General features: G+C 40.6%; 1 protein-coding gene across 5 annotated transcripts in view; it reads left to right on the forward strand.

Annotated features, from left to right (window-relative positions):
* LOC101599316 (PARP1 binding protein) overlaps nucleotides 1–14284 on the forward strand; it is a 70861-nt gene that overhangs the window by 5993 nt on the left and 50584 nt on the right. For all 5 annotated transcript variants that reach the window (XM_045153234.1, XM_045153231.1, XM_045153233.1 and 2 more), the window contains one exon: nucleotides 1990–2152. In XM_045153234.1, coding sequence (XP_045009169.1) covers nucleotides 1990–2152 — 163 coding nt within the window. The remainder of the gene's footprint in view (nucleotides 1–1989; nucleotides 2153–14284) is intronic.

Consider the following 14284-nt stretch of genomic DNA (forward strand, 5'->3'; position numbering starts at 1 on the left):
CATTTACTAGCTGAATGACATTGGGCATTACATTCTTCAGTATAAATATGACCTATCTGATTAGGACACTTTGAGAATCTGAGGTAATTGATATTAAGCTTTTGTAAAGTATCTAATACCTGGTAACTCCTAAATGTTAGGTATTTTATTAGCTGTTTGTTTGATGTGTCACGAGGTGGCTGTAAAATGACAACCAGTGTGTTAGCTTATGGCTCTTTCGGGTGAGCATTTTGGGCTAGGCTGCTAGTCGATTCTTATGCTGGCCTTGCCTGGACTCCCTCACGTTGCTGTAGTTTGTCTGGCTGATTCTCCTGCAGCCAGCTGGTCTAAGGCAGCCTCCTTCATTCATGTGTCTGAGTTGGTAGTGTCAACTGGAGTATTTTGGTTTTCTTCACATGTCTTCTTCAGTAGGCTTGCTTGGATTTCCTCATGCAGCAGGTTCAGTCCATCGAGACTCATGAGATGAAGCCTTGTGTCGGGAGCTCTCTACAACCACCCGAGATTTGATGACCTGTTAGAGGGCTCAGAGGATTCAGCATTAGTGTATGTCCTCAGGAAAAAGATACAGAATAACTCAGCTAAGGAATAGGCAGGTAGAACAAAGCAATGGGAGACCAAGGGCAGGCTTCTAAATGTCCTCCTCTGGTGGAAACCACAAGGTCATGCTTAGCGATTCCTTCTGTAAGAGGTTGTGACTATGCATGTGCAATATCTGCAAGGGACGCCTGATCAAGACTTTATGTCATAGTTTTCATTCAGGGCTGAGCTGAGAAGCATCCTCTGGCATGTGCCAAACATCCAGACTCAGAAAGAAATGAAGTGTTCAGCATAAACTATATTGTTTATGCAAACAGTTTAGTATAGGGAGGCCCTGTTACTGTATACCCTCCCACATCTAAGTTCCCTGGCTGCCTTAAAGCAGACATGCTGTACCAACTACTCTGCTTAGCTGTCTTTACTCTTTAAGGCCTGGGTTCAGTATTCTTCGCATTGTATCTTAATCAAATGAAGTCACAAGACTTGCTCAGATTAAAATGAGTAGAAAAACAGGCTCTCTCTTTGGGGGAATGTTAGAATCTGCCACATAGTATTGTCATCTTTCTCAAAACAGGCATTTTATGTGTGTTTGTGTGGTTGTGGTGTATGCATATCTGTATATGCTTATAGTCGTGGGCACATAGGGATGTGTGTATATGAAGGCCAGAGGTCCACATTCAGTGTCTTTCCCAGTCACTGTTCATATTATTTTATTTTTGGAGAGAGAGAGAGAGAATGAGAATGGGTGCCAGGGCTTTTAGCCACTCCAAATGAACTCCAGATACATGTGCCACCACTTTGTAAATCTGGCTTTACATGGGTACTGTGGAATTGAACCCAGGTCTTTAAGCATTGCAGGCAAGTGCCTTAACTGCTGAGTCATCTCTCTAGGCCCCATGTTAGTTTTTGAGACAAGATCTCACACTTAACCTAGAGCTCACTAATTGCTCTAGACTAGCTATTTAAAAAAGCTTCAGGGATCCTCCAGTTTCTGCCTCCTCTGCACTGGGGTTACAGATGCACACAGCCATGCCTGCCTTTTACATAGGTGCTGGGATTCAGGTCCTCATGCTTACACAGCAAGCATTTTACTTTCTGTACTATGTCCCCAGCCTCCAGACAAATACTTTAAAATAGAACTTTAATTACTTATGTCTATGCCTATGATTATAATTTTGCAGAATTTACATGTCTGTTTTATGTGAATTTTCAAAATTGAAGGTTAGATTTTGTTATTTCCAAAGATTTGGCTTAAGAAAACTAAAGCAGAAAAAAATATGATTGGACAGAAATCATATTATTCTGTTTTCCTAAATTTAATTAAAAGCAATCTTGGTAAATATGAAATGACCTCTTGCTCACTACTTGCTTTGCTCTAACCATGCATGCTTACACATGTTAAATGTTAATTTCCAATTAAAAGAAGGCAATTTAACATTGTATTCTGTTCAGCTTTCAGAGAATGGCTGTGCTTAATCAGGCATCTGTCTTGCATATGATTAAAGAGTTTAGAAGGAACCGGCATGCTCTCTGTAACTCTGAAAGAGCTACTTTATGTGGTGCAGACTCCATGCTCCTGGCTCTGCAGCTTTCCATGGCGGAGAACAATAAACAGGTATGTAAACTATATTTACTTTGAAATGTGGCTTTTTTGTTGTTGTTTCAAGTTGCATTTCAGTTGCTGTTCATTTGAGTAAGCTCAAGCATAAGTGCATTTTTTTGTTTGCATTATTCATCCCCTTTTAATATGCTGCTTTCAGAAACACCTCTGTGTATCTGTGTCAAAATATGTATCTGCATTTCAAAATGAGGGCCTTCATATATACATTTAAACATGGAGCACCTTTGATTTTCATGGAAAGTCTCAAGATTAAATATGCAACTATTGGGCTGGAGGGATACTTAGCAGTTAACGCATTTGCCTGCAAAGCCAAAGGACTCAGGTTAGATTCCCCAGGACCCATGTTAGCCAGATGCACAAGGAGGCGCAAACGTCTGGAGTACGTTTGCAGTGGCTGGAGGCCCTGGCATGCCTGTTCTCACTCACTCACGCTCTCTCTGTCAAATAAATAAATAATAAAATGTTTAAGCATATAACTATTATGGTTAAATTCTTTCCTGTTAGTATATTACCTTGTTTCCTAAAAGAATCTCTGAAAGGCATTTAGCATTTTTATTTTGGTACAATCAATACATACTTCATATTTAGCTTCAGCTCTGAGGGACAGAGTAATTATTCCCAGTTTAGCTTGTGCATCAGAGTCACTTAGGAGAACTTCTAAAAAATACGGTCTCCTAGCCGGGCATGGTGGCACACGCCTTTAATCCCAGCACTCGGGAGGCAGAAGGAGGAGGACTACTGTGAGTTCAAAGCCAGCCTAACACTACATAGTGAATTTGAGGTCAGCCTGGGCTACAATGAGACCCTACCTGAAAAAACAAAACAGGAAAAAAAAAAAAAAAAAAAGGCTCTACCAGGCTTGGTGCTGTAGCCTTGTAATTATAGCTACTCAGAAAGATGACACAAGAGGATTGCAAATTCAAGGATGACAGAATGGTGTAAAGCTTCCAGGCAGCTTCAGGAGACCCTGTCTCAACATAGGAAGCAAAAAGAGGCTGGAGAGATCTTAGTAATAGAGTGCCTCAAGGCCCTAAGTTCACACACACACACACATACACACACACACACACACACAGAGAGGGTGGGGGGAGAGAAATAAAATACCAGAGAGAATGAGAACCAAACCACTGACTCCTGTGCTCCAGTTCTGCAAATTCTTTTCATCTGCACTGACGAGCTAGTAACAGCCTGTGGTGGGGTTTGAATGTATGTCCCCAGTAGACTCACATTTTTAAAAAAATATTTTTATTTTTATTTATTTATTTGAGAGGGAGAGAGACAGAGAGAATGGGCGTGCCAGGGATTCCAGCCACTGCAAATGAACTCCAGATGCATGTGCCCCCTTGTGCATCTGGCTTACTTGGGTCCTGAGGAATTGAACCTGGGTCCTTTGGCTTTGCAGGCCAATGCCTTAACCACTAAGCCCAACTCACATGTTTTATTAAAGCTTGTAACTTGGGTCTCCAGCTGCCTGGCTGAAGGAGGTGTCACTGAGGGTGGATCCTGGTGTCCAGCCCAAAGGTGTATTTGGTGGCAGATCAGAATTCCAGTCCAAAGGTATGCAGAGAAGTCTTAGCTCTGGGGTGGTCTCTGCCGCTTACTGCTTTTTTCTTTTTTGAGGGAAGCTTGACAGACTGGCTTTTTAATTTGTTTTTATTTTTATTTTTGAGGTAGAGTCTCATTCTAGCTCAGGCTGACCTGGAATTCACTGTGTTCTCAGGGTAGCCTTGAAGTCACGGTGATCCTCCTACCTCTGAGTGTTGGGATTAAAGCCATGTACCAACACACTCAGCTTTTAAAAAAATTTTTTTTTAATAAGAGAGAATGATTGGCATGCCAGGGCATCCCCTTGTGTGTACATGCAACATTGCATGCTTGCGTCACCATGTGTCTGGCTTACATGGGACTTGGAGAGAGTCGAGCATGAGTCCACAGGTTCCACAGCAGTTGCCTTAACTCTAAGCCATCTCTCAGTCCTGCTTATTACTTTGTTTTGTTTTTTTCTGGTTGTATGTATGGAAATTGTTTCTTTTATCACTAATGGAACTTCCCCCTGGATCTGTGAGCTTGAAATAAATTCCTTCCTCCCATAAGCTGTGTCTGGGTTGGAAGTTCGTCCCAGCAATGGAAGAGTGACTACAACACTACCTTAACAATGCACTCCAAATTGATTCTTTGGTGGGTAGCTGAGCTTAGTGAGCTAGGGGGTAGCTGTACTCATGGAAGAAAAGGGTTGATGTGTGCTAAAGGGATAGAGAAAGGCTTGCTTTTAGTTATATTCTGGATGCAGGAAGGAAGGGGAAGATTTGTAGGAGGGATAAAGGAAGGAGAAAGTCCTTTTGGAAGAAGAGGTGGGGTCTCGCTCTAGTCTCAGACTGGTCTTCAACTCAAACTCATTTTGATCCTACTTCTGCCTCCCAAGTGCTGGGATTAAAGGCATGCACCACCATGCCTGGTGAGAGAAGAGTTTGAGTTTTGAAGCATACATTGATTTCAGTGGCTGTCTTGTGCTGGGTAGTGAAAGATGTTTGGGCTGGAGACATGGCTCAGTAGTTAAGGCACTTGCCTGCAAAGCCTAGTGTGGTGGTTTAATTCAGGTGTCCCCCAGAAATTTAAATCTTCTAAATGCTAGTTTCCCCAACCGATGACAACTGGAAATTAACATCTCCTGGAGGCAGCACATTGTTGGCGGTGGGCTTAAGGGTATTATAGCCAGTCTCCCCTTGACAGTGTTTAGCACACTCTTCTGTTTCTGTTGTCCATCTTCTGTGGGCCAGGGGGTGATGTCCACCCTCTGCTCATGCCATCATTTTCTCTGCCATCATGGAGCTTCCCCCTCGAGCCTGTAAGCCAAAATAAGCCTCTTTTTTCCCCACAAGCTGCTCTTGGTCGGGTGATTTCTACCAGCACTGCGAACCTGACGGCAGCACTAGTGACTGGGGTTCGACTCCTCAGTACCCATGTAAAGCCCGACGCCCAAAGTGGCACATACATGTGGCGTTCGTTTGTGGTGGCTGGAGGGCCTGGCATGCCCATTCTGTCTCTCTTCTGTTTCATTCTGCTTATAAATAAATAAATAAACAAACAAACATATTTAAAAATATGCTTGTGTAGTTGTTTTGGAAGGAGTTTCCTTTCTCCTATCATATGCTTTCCTTGTGATCATTTGTTGTTGTTTTTTGTTTTTCGAGGCTGACCTGGAATGTACTATGTAGTTCGAGGGTGGCCTTGAACTCTCAGCGATCCTCCTACCTCTGCCTCTCAAGTGCTGGGATTAAAGGCGTGCACCACCACACTTGGTTTAGTGAAATTTAAGTGAAATGCTAGATGCCCATTGCATGTGCAAGGATGGGGCTTGTCAAGTGAATCTGACTGGGAATCTGATGTCAGCATCTTTATGATGACATACATCTTTCTTCCTCTATGAGTGGCATAAATGAAGCTGCAATAAGTTGGGTGCTTAATGAGAGGTCAAAAATTATACATGGATTTCACTGGTATTTTCCTGTCCTCAGCTTTTCTCTTTAGTCCATTGTTCTGTTGTTGTTTTCCTTTTTGCCTTCTCCAAGGAGTAAACCAATTTTCTATCATGTTGGATAACTGTTCGGTAGCTTAGCACAAATTCATTATTAGGCAAAGTTCCCGTGAAGAGTATTCACTTTTTGTTGTTGTTTGAGACAGGAATTCATTGGCTTAGAGCTCACCAATTAGGCTAAATTTATGGGCCAGTGAGCCCCAGGGATCTTCCTGTCTCTGCCTCTCCAGCTGGGATTACAGGTGTGTGCCACCATGCCCAGCATTTTTTTTTTTTTTTTGAAGGCTTAGAAAGACTATTAGATTGAGAAGAAAAGAAGCTAGGTGTGGTGGTGCACACCTTTAATCCCAGCACTCAGAATGCAGAGGTAGAAGAATCACCACGAGCTCAAGGCTACCTACCCTACATAGACAATTCCAGGTCAGGCTGAGTTAGAGTGAGAGTGAGACCCTATCTTGAAAAAACAAAATAAAAAGAGAGGAGAGTTCATGAGAGTGTTGAGAGCACATGTGAGAGCCGAGCAGGAAAGGGGAAAATCCAGAAAGAGACCTTACCCAGCTGGTAAGCACCTATTGTTAATCTTTTTTGTTTATTTTTGTTTACTTATTTGAGATCAACAGACAGAAAGAATGGGCATGTCAGGGCCTCCAGCCACTGCAAGCGAACTCCAGTGCACCCCCTTGTGTATCTGGCTAAAGTGGGTCATGGGGAATCATGAAGCCTCGAACCAGGGTCCTTAAGCTTCACAGGCAAGTGCTTAATCTCTAAGCCATCTCTCTGGCCTGTAGTGTTAATCTTATTGTAGTGGGTTTTAGGCTTTAGCCTCAGAGTCACCAAGATAGGTTCCAATACTTATGTCACTAATATTTATAATCTTTTTCATACCAAGTGTAGAACAAAAATCTATATATAGATTTTGATAGGACTTAGGTGAGACTGAGGGAGAGAGAGCTGATTGGTCTGGATTTAGGAAAGGGTAGGCACACCTGGGTGAGAGAGAGAGCTGAGTGAATGGACCTGGATCAGATGCTCAGTTCTCTTTCTGTTGGAGCTTGTACGTTGTGTTATATCTTTTTTACTCCCTCTTATGGCCACTATCCTGACTAATTCCTCCACAATCCCCACTCTCTTGAAAAGACATTCTTCTGTTTGAAGAAATGGATGCTGGCTAGTCTTTAACTTCTTCAAGCTGAATGATCATAGAGTTGGCTGTTCAAGTCTCTCCCTGAGTAGGTGGTGGGGTGCTAGCTAAAGGCCTAAGAGAAATCTGTGTCAGTCAGACAGAATCTTGTGTAGTCCAGGATGCCCTCAAGCTTGTGATAATCCCACCTCAGTCTCAAAGTGCATGGTGGCTAACCCTTGTAATTCCAGCACTTGTGAGACTGATATATTAAAATACTCAGTTGGAGTCAGTTTTTATTGAGGCTTGTTTGAAGCAGTCACATGTTGTCTTTTTCAGCTTGCTAGTTTTTTCCTTGCTGATTCACTGTGAAAGTTCTGGCGAGTGGCAGTTGAGTTTTTCACAGTGTGTGTGTGTGTGTGTGTGTGTGTGTGTGCATGTGTGTCATAGTGACAGGAGGTTACAGCTTAGTTTTATTTCAGTTCTCCATGTATAGAGCTATTAAATAGCTCAGCTATTCTCAACTGTGCTCAGATTCCAGACACGCAACAGTTTGAAGCAGGATACACATGTTATTCCATTTGTAACCATAATCATAAATCACACATAGTAATAAAAGGGTGAATTATTTGGTTGCATATATCCTTTACTATGTGTTTTTATTCTTTGAGCTCTGGATTTTCTTTTTAACTTTTTTTTTTTTAAAATATTTTATTTAAGAGAGAGGAAGAGGAAGAGGCAGAGAGTGAATGGGTGCACTAGGACCTCTAGCCACTGTAAATGAACTCCAGATGCATGTGCCACCTTGTGCATCTGGCTTACGTGGGTACTAGGGAATCAAAGCTGGGTCCTTAGGCTTCATAGGCAAATGCCTTAACCACTGAGCCATCTTCCCAGCCCCTTTTTTAAACTTCTTATTGACAACTTCCTTACATATAGACAATCTACCATGATCATAATCCCCTCCCTCCATCTCTCTGAATTCTATCTTTCCAATTGGTCTCCTTGTTTGATGTCGTCATTTTTTTCTTCCTCCTATTATTCAGGTCTTACATATGTAGCATTAGCCACTGTGAGATCATGAGGGTCATGGCCACTTTGTGTCCAGAAGAGTTTTGCAAAGAACTCCTCCCTTTCCTTTGATTCTTACATTCTTTCTACCATCTCTTCCACAATGGTCCCTGAGGCTTGGAGGATATGATAGAGATATCTTACTTAGTGCTAAACACTCTACTGTCAGTTCTTCTGAGCACTTTGGTGCATTTTCCGTCACCTCAGTGGTTACCACCATATGAAAAGAAAAGCTTCTCTAACCAAAAACAAGAGCTGCATTAATATGTGGGCATAAACAGAAGTACTTAGAGGGCAGTTTGGTGTATATAATATATTCATTTAGCCAAACAGCAGTAGTTGTCTCCCTCTCCTAGGTCTTATGACCCTCCTAGTTATATGGTTTTAATCAGGTTTTCAGTACCAGGTGTGAATATTCTCCCATGGAGCAGGCTTCAAAACCAACCACAGAACATTTGGTTTCCTCCATAACAGACCTGCCACCATTGCACCATTTAACACATTTGGCTTGACTGGCCAGCCATAAGACCTGTAGGGTCCACTGCTGTTTAAGACCAAAATAACTTTTCCCTCCCAATTTGCTGCATTCTGTCAGCTTTGTCAACAGGGAGGAAGCTTCCATCTCAGCTCTAGCTTGATTTCTCATTGTTCTACAAAGGGTCTTAGCATCTAGTTCTGGTGGCCAGCCAGGGGCCTTTCTGAAAACAACTTGCTGGAAGGCATCCGTCCACTGACACAGGATTTTTCTTGTAACCATTTGTGCTTCTGGGCCACAGCATTTTCATCCCCATATGGTGCTTCTGCCTGTCCTCCCTCTTGATTAACAAATATATTTAGCTAGCAAAGGAGAGGTTTCCATATGGCTTATTTACAACATCTTTAATTTTGATTAGATCCCTTCTCACCCCTTCCTCTCCTCCAACCCTTCCCCTGATCCTACCTAGGCCATTTACCCCTTGTACTCTGCCCATCCTCTTGTATATCTACTACACTCTCCTCTGAAGCCCTCCCTTCTCCTCCCTCCCTCATGGCCCCCTTTTAGTTTCCTGGCCTTTACTACTGACTTTTCCTCCAACTCACATTCAAATCTAAATATTTGAAACTAGGATCCACATATGACAGAGAACATTTGGCATTTGACTTTCTGAGCTGGGTTAGTATAATCTTTTCCAGATCCATCCATTTCCCTGAAAATTTCATGATTTTGTTTTTCTTTACAACTGAATAAAAAAACTCCACTGTGTACATCTTCATTATCCATTCATCAGTCAACATGGGTTGAACAAGTGTTTCTATAGTAAGAAGTAGAGTCCTTAGGGTGTATGCCAAGGAGTGGTATAGCTGGGTCATATGGTAAATCTATTTTTAGCTGTCTCAGGAATTTACACATCAATCTCCACAGTGGCTATACCAGTTTACATTACCACCAACAATGGAGAAGGGTTTCTTTTCCCCCACACCCTCTCCAGCATTTATTGTGATTTGATTTCTTGATGATAGCCATTCTGACAGGAGTGAGATGGAATCTCAAAGTAGTTTTAATTTAATTTGCTTTTTTTGTTTTGGTTTTTTGAGGTAGGGTCTCACTCTAGCCCAGGCTGACTTGGAATTCACTATGGAGTCTCAGGGTGGCCTCCAACTCACGGCAATCCTTCTACCTCTGTCTCCCTGGTGCTGGGATTAAAGGCTCGTGCCACCATGCCCGGCTTTTAATTTGCCTTTTCCTGATGGCTAATGATATAGAACATTTTTTTAGATGTTTATAGGCCATCTGTATTTCTTCTTTTGAAAATTCTATTCAGTTTTATAGCCCCCTATTTTTTTTTTTTTTTTTTTGTTGTTGTTGATTTTTGGTTTTTCGAGGTAGGGTTTCACTGTAGCTCAGGATGTTCTGGAATTAACTATGTAGTCTCAGGGTGGCCTCGAACTCACGGTGATTCTCCTATCTCTGCCTCCGAGTGCTGGGATTAAAGGCATGCACCACCACGCCCGGCCTTATAGCCCTTTTTTTTTTTTATTGTGTTGTTTAATTTTTTATTTAGTTGCTTGAGTACTTTATGTATCCTGGATATTTATCTTTTGTCTGATATATAGCTGGTAAAGATTTTCACCCATTCTGTATGTTGCTTCTTTGCTCTGTTTAGTGTCCTTTGCTGTAGGAAAGGTACTTAATTTCATGAGTTCCTAGCAGTTCAGTTGATTAGTGTTCTTATTTCCTGGGTGATTGGGGTTCATTCCAAAAGTTCTTGTCTATTCCTATATATTGAAGTGTTTCCTCTAGTATTTTCAGATCTAGTAGTATCAGATCTGATGTTAACATCTTTGATTCATTTGGAGTAAATTCTTTCTTTCTCTTTTTTTTTTTTTTTTGTTTTTTTGTTTTTTTGAGTTAGGGTCTCACTCTAGCTCAGGCTGACCTGGAATTCACTATATAGTCTCTGGGTAAACTATTCACTGTGTAGTCTCTGGGCAATCCTCCTACCTCTGCCTCCTGAGTGCTGGGATTAAAGGCATGCGCCACCCTGCCTGGCTTTATAGCCTTATCTTGTATTGACTTCTTTATTTCATTAAGTTGATTGCCTAGGTTCTCCATCAGGCCTGTGTTTCCCTGTTAGATTCTTTTGATTTCATCTTTGGTTTCTTGGAGTGTATTTAGAATCATTCTTTTGAATTGTTTAAATGGCATTTTGTCTAATCCAGTCTAACTAGAGAGCATTACTGTTGGACTGATAATTTTTGGAGGAATCTTTTCTATGTGTTTCTAATGTTATTGTGTAGAGATTTTTGCATATTAAATTATTTCAATGATTGGGTTTTCTAGTTATCATCTGTATTCTTAAACATGTAGATCATAAGTTATATCTTCAGGATATGTTCTCACAGTGCCAAATGTGGCTTCTGTAATAGTCACAAAATGACTGTAGGAGTAACCAAAGCCTGGATACTTCAAAAGGTTCATTTAAGAGAAATTGAGGGTTTTTTTATTTTTATTTTTATTTTTATTTTTTGAGGTAGGATCTCACTCTAGCTCAGGTTGTCCTGGAATTCACTATGTAGTCTCAGGGTGGCCTTGAAATCTTGGAGATCCTCCTACCTCTGCTTCCCAAATGCTGGGATTAAAGGCGTGCACCACCACGCCCAGCTGAAATTGAGGTTTTACAGGACAGACTGGAGTAGAGCCACAAGTACATGGAGGATAGCTCATACAGCTAATTTAAGAGAAATTGAGGCTTTCAGGGAAAGACTGGAGTAGAACCACAATCACATGGAGGGTAGAACTTAGGTGCATATATGGAAAGATTTAGAAGAAACACACATAGCATTTGTCTTGTGCTTCTCCATGGAAGGAAGTTAAGGGGGCAAACGGTGGGAATTTAAGGAAGAATAGCAGAGGAAAACTTATCAAAGCAGAGACCAAGAAATTCAGAGAGATGAGTCGTAGAGCGAATACCCATGGCTGCCTTACCTGGGTTTAGAGACGCTGCACAGGTAGCAGGCCTAGAGTTAGTGAAAGCACCCATGTGGCAGATCTGAAGTGTAAGGGACACATGCACATGGTAGATTCAGAGACCAAAGGAAAGTCATACAGGTAATTAGCGTGAGACGTTACCCCAAGGGATAAAACAGGCAAGCGGAGAATTACTCAGACCAAGAAGCAGTGCTGCACTCCTCCCCACCCCCAACCCCAGCTATGCTGGGTATGAGGGGGCCAGCTGGTGTTTGTCCAATCAGCACAGGGTAAGGTCAGGGGAATCACAGAGTGGGGAGGAGGAGGCAGAATGCAGCCTTTATAGTGGGTGAGAAGATATTCTTTTGGCAGATTCAGTTATGCAAGGTAAAGACCCAATTGGTTTGTAGACTTGAAGGGCGGACCCCATAAGGCAGCCCACCCACACCGTATGCTAGACTGTGGGCAGCAGGCGGCACTGTAGCCAATCATAGACAAGTCTTGTAGATTAGTCTTAATCAGACACAAATTCCATTCCTGCCAAGGAAGATTGGCGTGTGGGATAGCATCTCCTGGTTCTGTCTGAGCCTCAATTTCTAACTGAAACTGCCTAAAATAATCTAACTTTCTCCTATTTCATCTTCACAATTACTGCATTTATGGTAAGCTGTCAGATTTGAAAATGACCTAATAAATAAGAATTAACATGCTTTTAAAGTTGTATTACAGTTTATCTTCTACTCTTCCAATAATTATTTTACTTTGAGTAGAAATTAGAAAATAGACATTTTGATTACTCACAACTTATCAGATGTTCTTTAATATGTATAATTTTATTTTATAACCAAAGCAACTGACTTGGAGATTTCAGTATCTTACTCAATCAAGATCTCAGAATTGGGTTGGAGAGTTGGCTTAGTGGTTAAGCACTTGCCTGTGAAGCCTAAGGACCCTGGTTCGAGGCTCACCACGTTAGCCAGATGCACAAGGGGGCGCACGCATCTGGAGTTCATTTGCAGTGGCTTGAGGACCTGGCACGCCCATTCTCTCTCTTGCTCTCTGCCTCTTTCTCTCTCTCTGTCGCTCTCAAATAAATAATAATAATAATAAAAATAATAAAGGCGTGTGCCACCAAGCCTGGCCAATTAAAAAAAAAAAAGATCTCAGAATTATTGTTCTTTAGTAGACCTGAGGTCTTTAACACTACCAGTTAGGTAGAATTGTACATTTTATTTAAAAATTTGAGTTATTATAAGTTAATATTGATGTACAGAGTACAAATGTTCTAAAAAACGTCTAACTCTTGCTTTTCTCATTTTGTTCTTGTGAAATGCAATCTTGGTTGGGTCTATCAGAGAATTAAAGAATTGAACACTTTGAACTTCCTTTATATATTTAGCCAGCTGGCATGTTTTCATAGCAAAATATTTTTCAATTTGACCACAGACTCTCTCAATCAGTTGTTACTGGTTTGAATCATAGAAAATTCTGCTATGGTGGCACCTGATCATGGAAATTGTTATCTGGACCACATTTTTATTTGGATTTAAAATGTCTTTATAGTCCCAATATAAACACTGTTAACCTAATCAAAACCTTTTTCAGAAGATCATGAGCTTGCATAGTTTAACTAGTTATAGTCAATGAGTTGATAATAAATTGTATGTTAATATTAAGGAAACATTCTTAATTTGTTTTAAGTGTAGGGGATGCTGTACTAAAACAGCTTTTTGAGATAAAACAATTTAGTACTAAAACCCAAAATACTTGAATTTACTTAATTTAATACCACTTGGAATTGTTCTGGAGTATAATCTTTGTGGGATTGGGAAGTATTAAAATAAATTTTTAAAATATAATTTTATTTGCAAGGGGGTAGATGAATGTACCAGGGCCTCTAGCTGCCAATTCCAGATGCATGTGCCACTTTATGCATTTGGCTTTAAATCAAATTCAGGTCATTAGGCTTTGCAGGCAAGTGCCTTAACCACTGATCCATCTCTCCAGCCTCAAAATACCCAATTTTTGATGCAGTGCTGGAAAATTACAAATATGTCTATGTTTGAGTCACAGATCCAAAGCCTGAGAGTTACTAATTTTTTTGGAGGGGTATTGTTTAGTGAGCTAGTTTCATAGACTGTAGTTAAGTTTTATATTCATGACATAACTTGTCCCTATATAAGGACAGTGAGGGTAATTTTCTTTACTCCATATGGATGAGTTAAAGAGCTATTTGTTTTTAGGACAGCTCAAAGAACTTGTCATACATTTGAATGGTACATAGCATTTGTGGCTAGTTATCATAAAAATACAAAGATATTAAATATATAGTTAACAGAACATAGTGTGTTAATTTCTTCCTATATTCATTAGGTAAACATGATGTTATAGCTTAATTTCAGAGAATTACAATTCTACTTATAACTTAATTACATGCCTATCTTTAAATTCAAGTAATAGAAAGATCTTGGTACTAGCAGAAATTACTAATGTATAAAATAAACTTAACTGTAGAAAAGAGCTTATTACATTTCGCAGAACCACATTATTAAACACATTTCTTTTTCATGTTGAATTGGAAAGGGGTAGTTAAAATCTTTTAATGAGTTTTGGAAGTCACCTTTGTTAATATCTAGTATATTAATCTGGGAAAATGTGTTTGATAAAAAAAACAAACTGTTGGGGTAGAGAGATGGCTGCTAAGTCTAATGACCCAGGTTTGATTCCCAGTACCCATGTAAATCCAGATGCACAAAGTGGCATGTTCATTTTGAGAGATTGTTGGAAGTGGCTAGAGGCCCAGGTGTGCCTATTCTTTCTTCTTCCTCTTTCTCCTCCTCCTCCTCTTCTCTCTCTCTCTCTCTGTCTCTTTGTTTGCAAATGAATAAAAAATTTGTCACATGTGCACTGAGAATTTACCATATGGATATCAAAATGAAGAGACACTGAGAA

This window comes from Jaculus jaculus, chromosome 6 (genome assembly GCF_020740685.1).
Source record: "Jaculus jaculus isolate mJacJac1 chromosome 6, mJacJac1.mat.Y.cur, whole genome shotgun sequence".
Taxonomy (NCBI): domain Eukaryota; kingdom Metazoa; phylum Chordata; class Mammalia; order Rodentia; family Dipodidae; genus Jaculus; species Jaculus jaculus.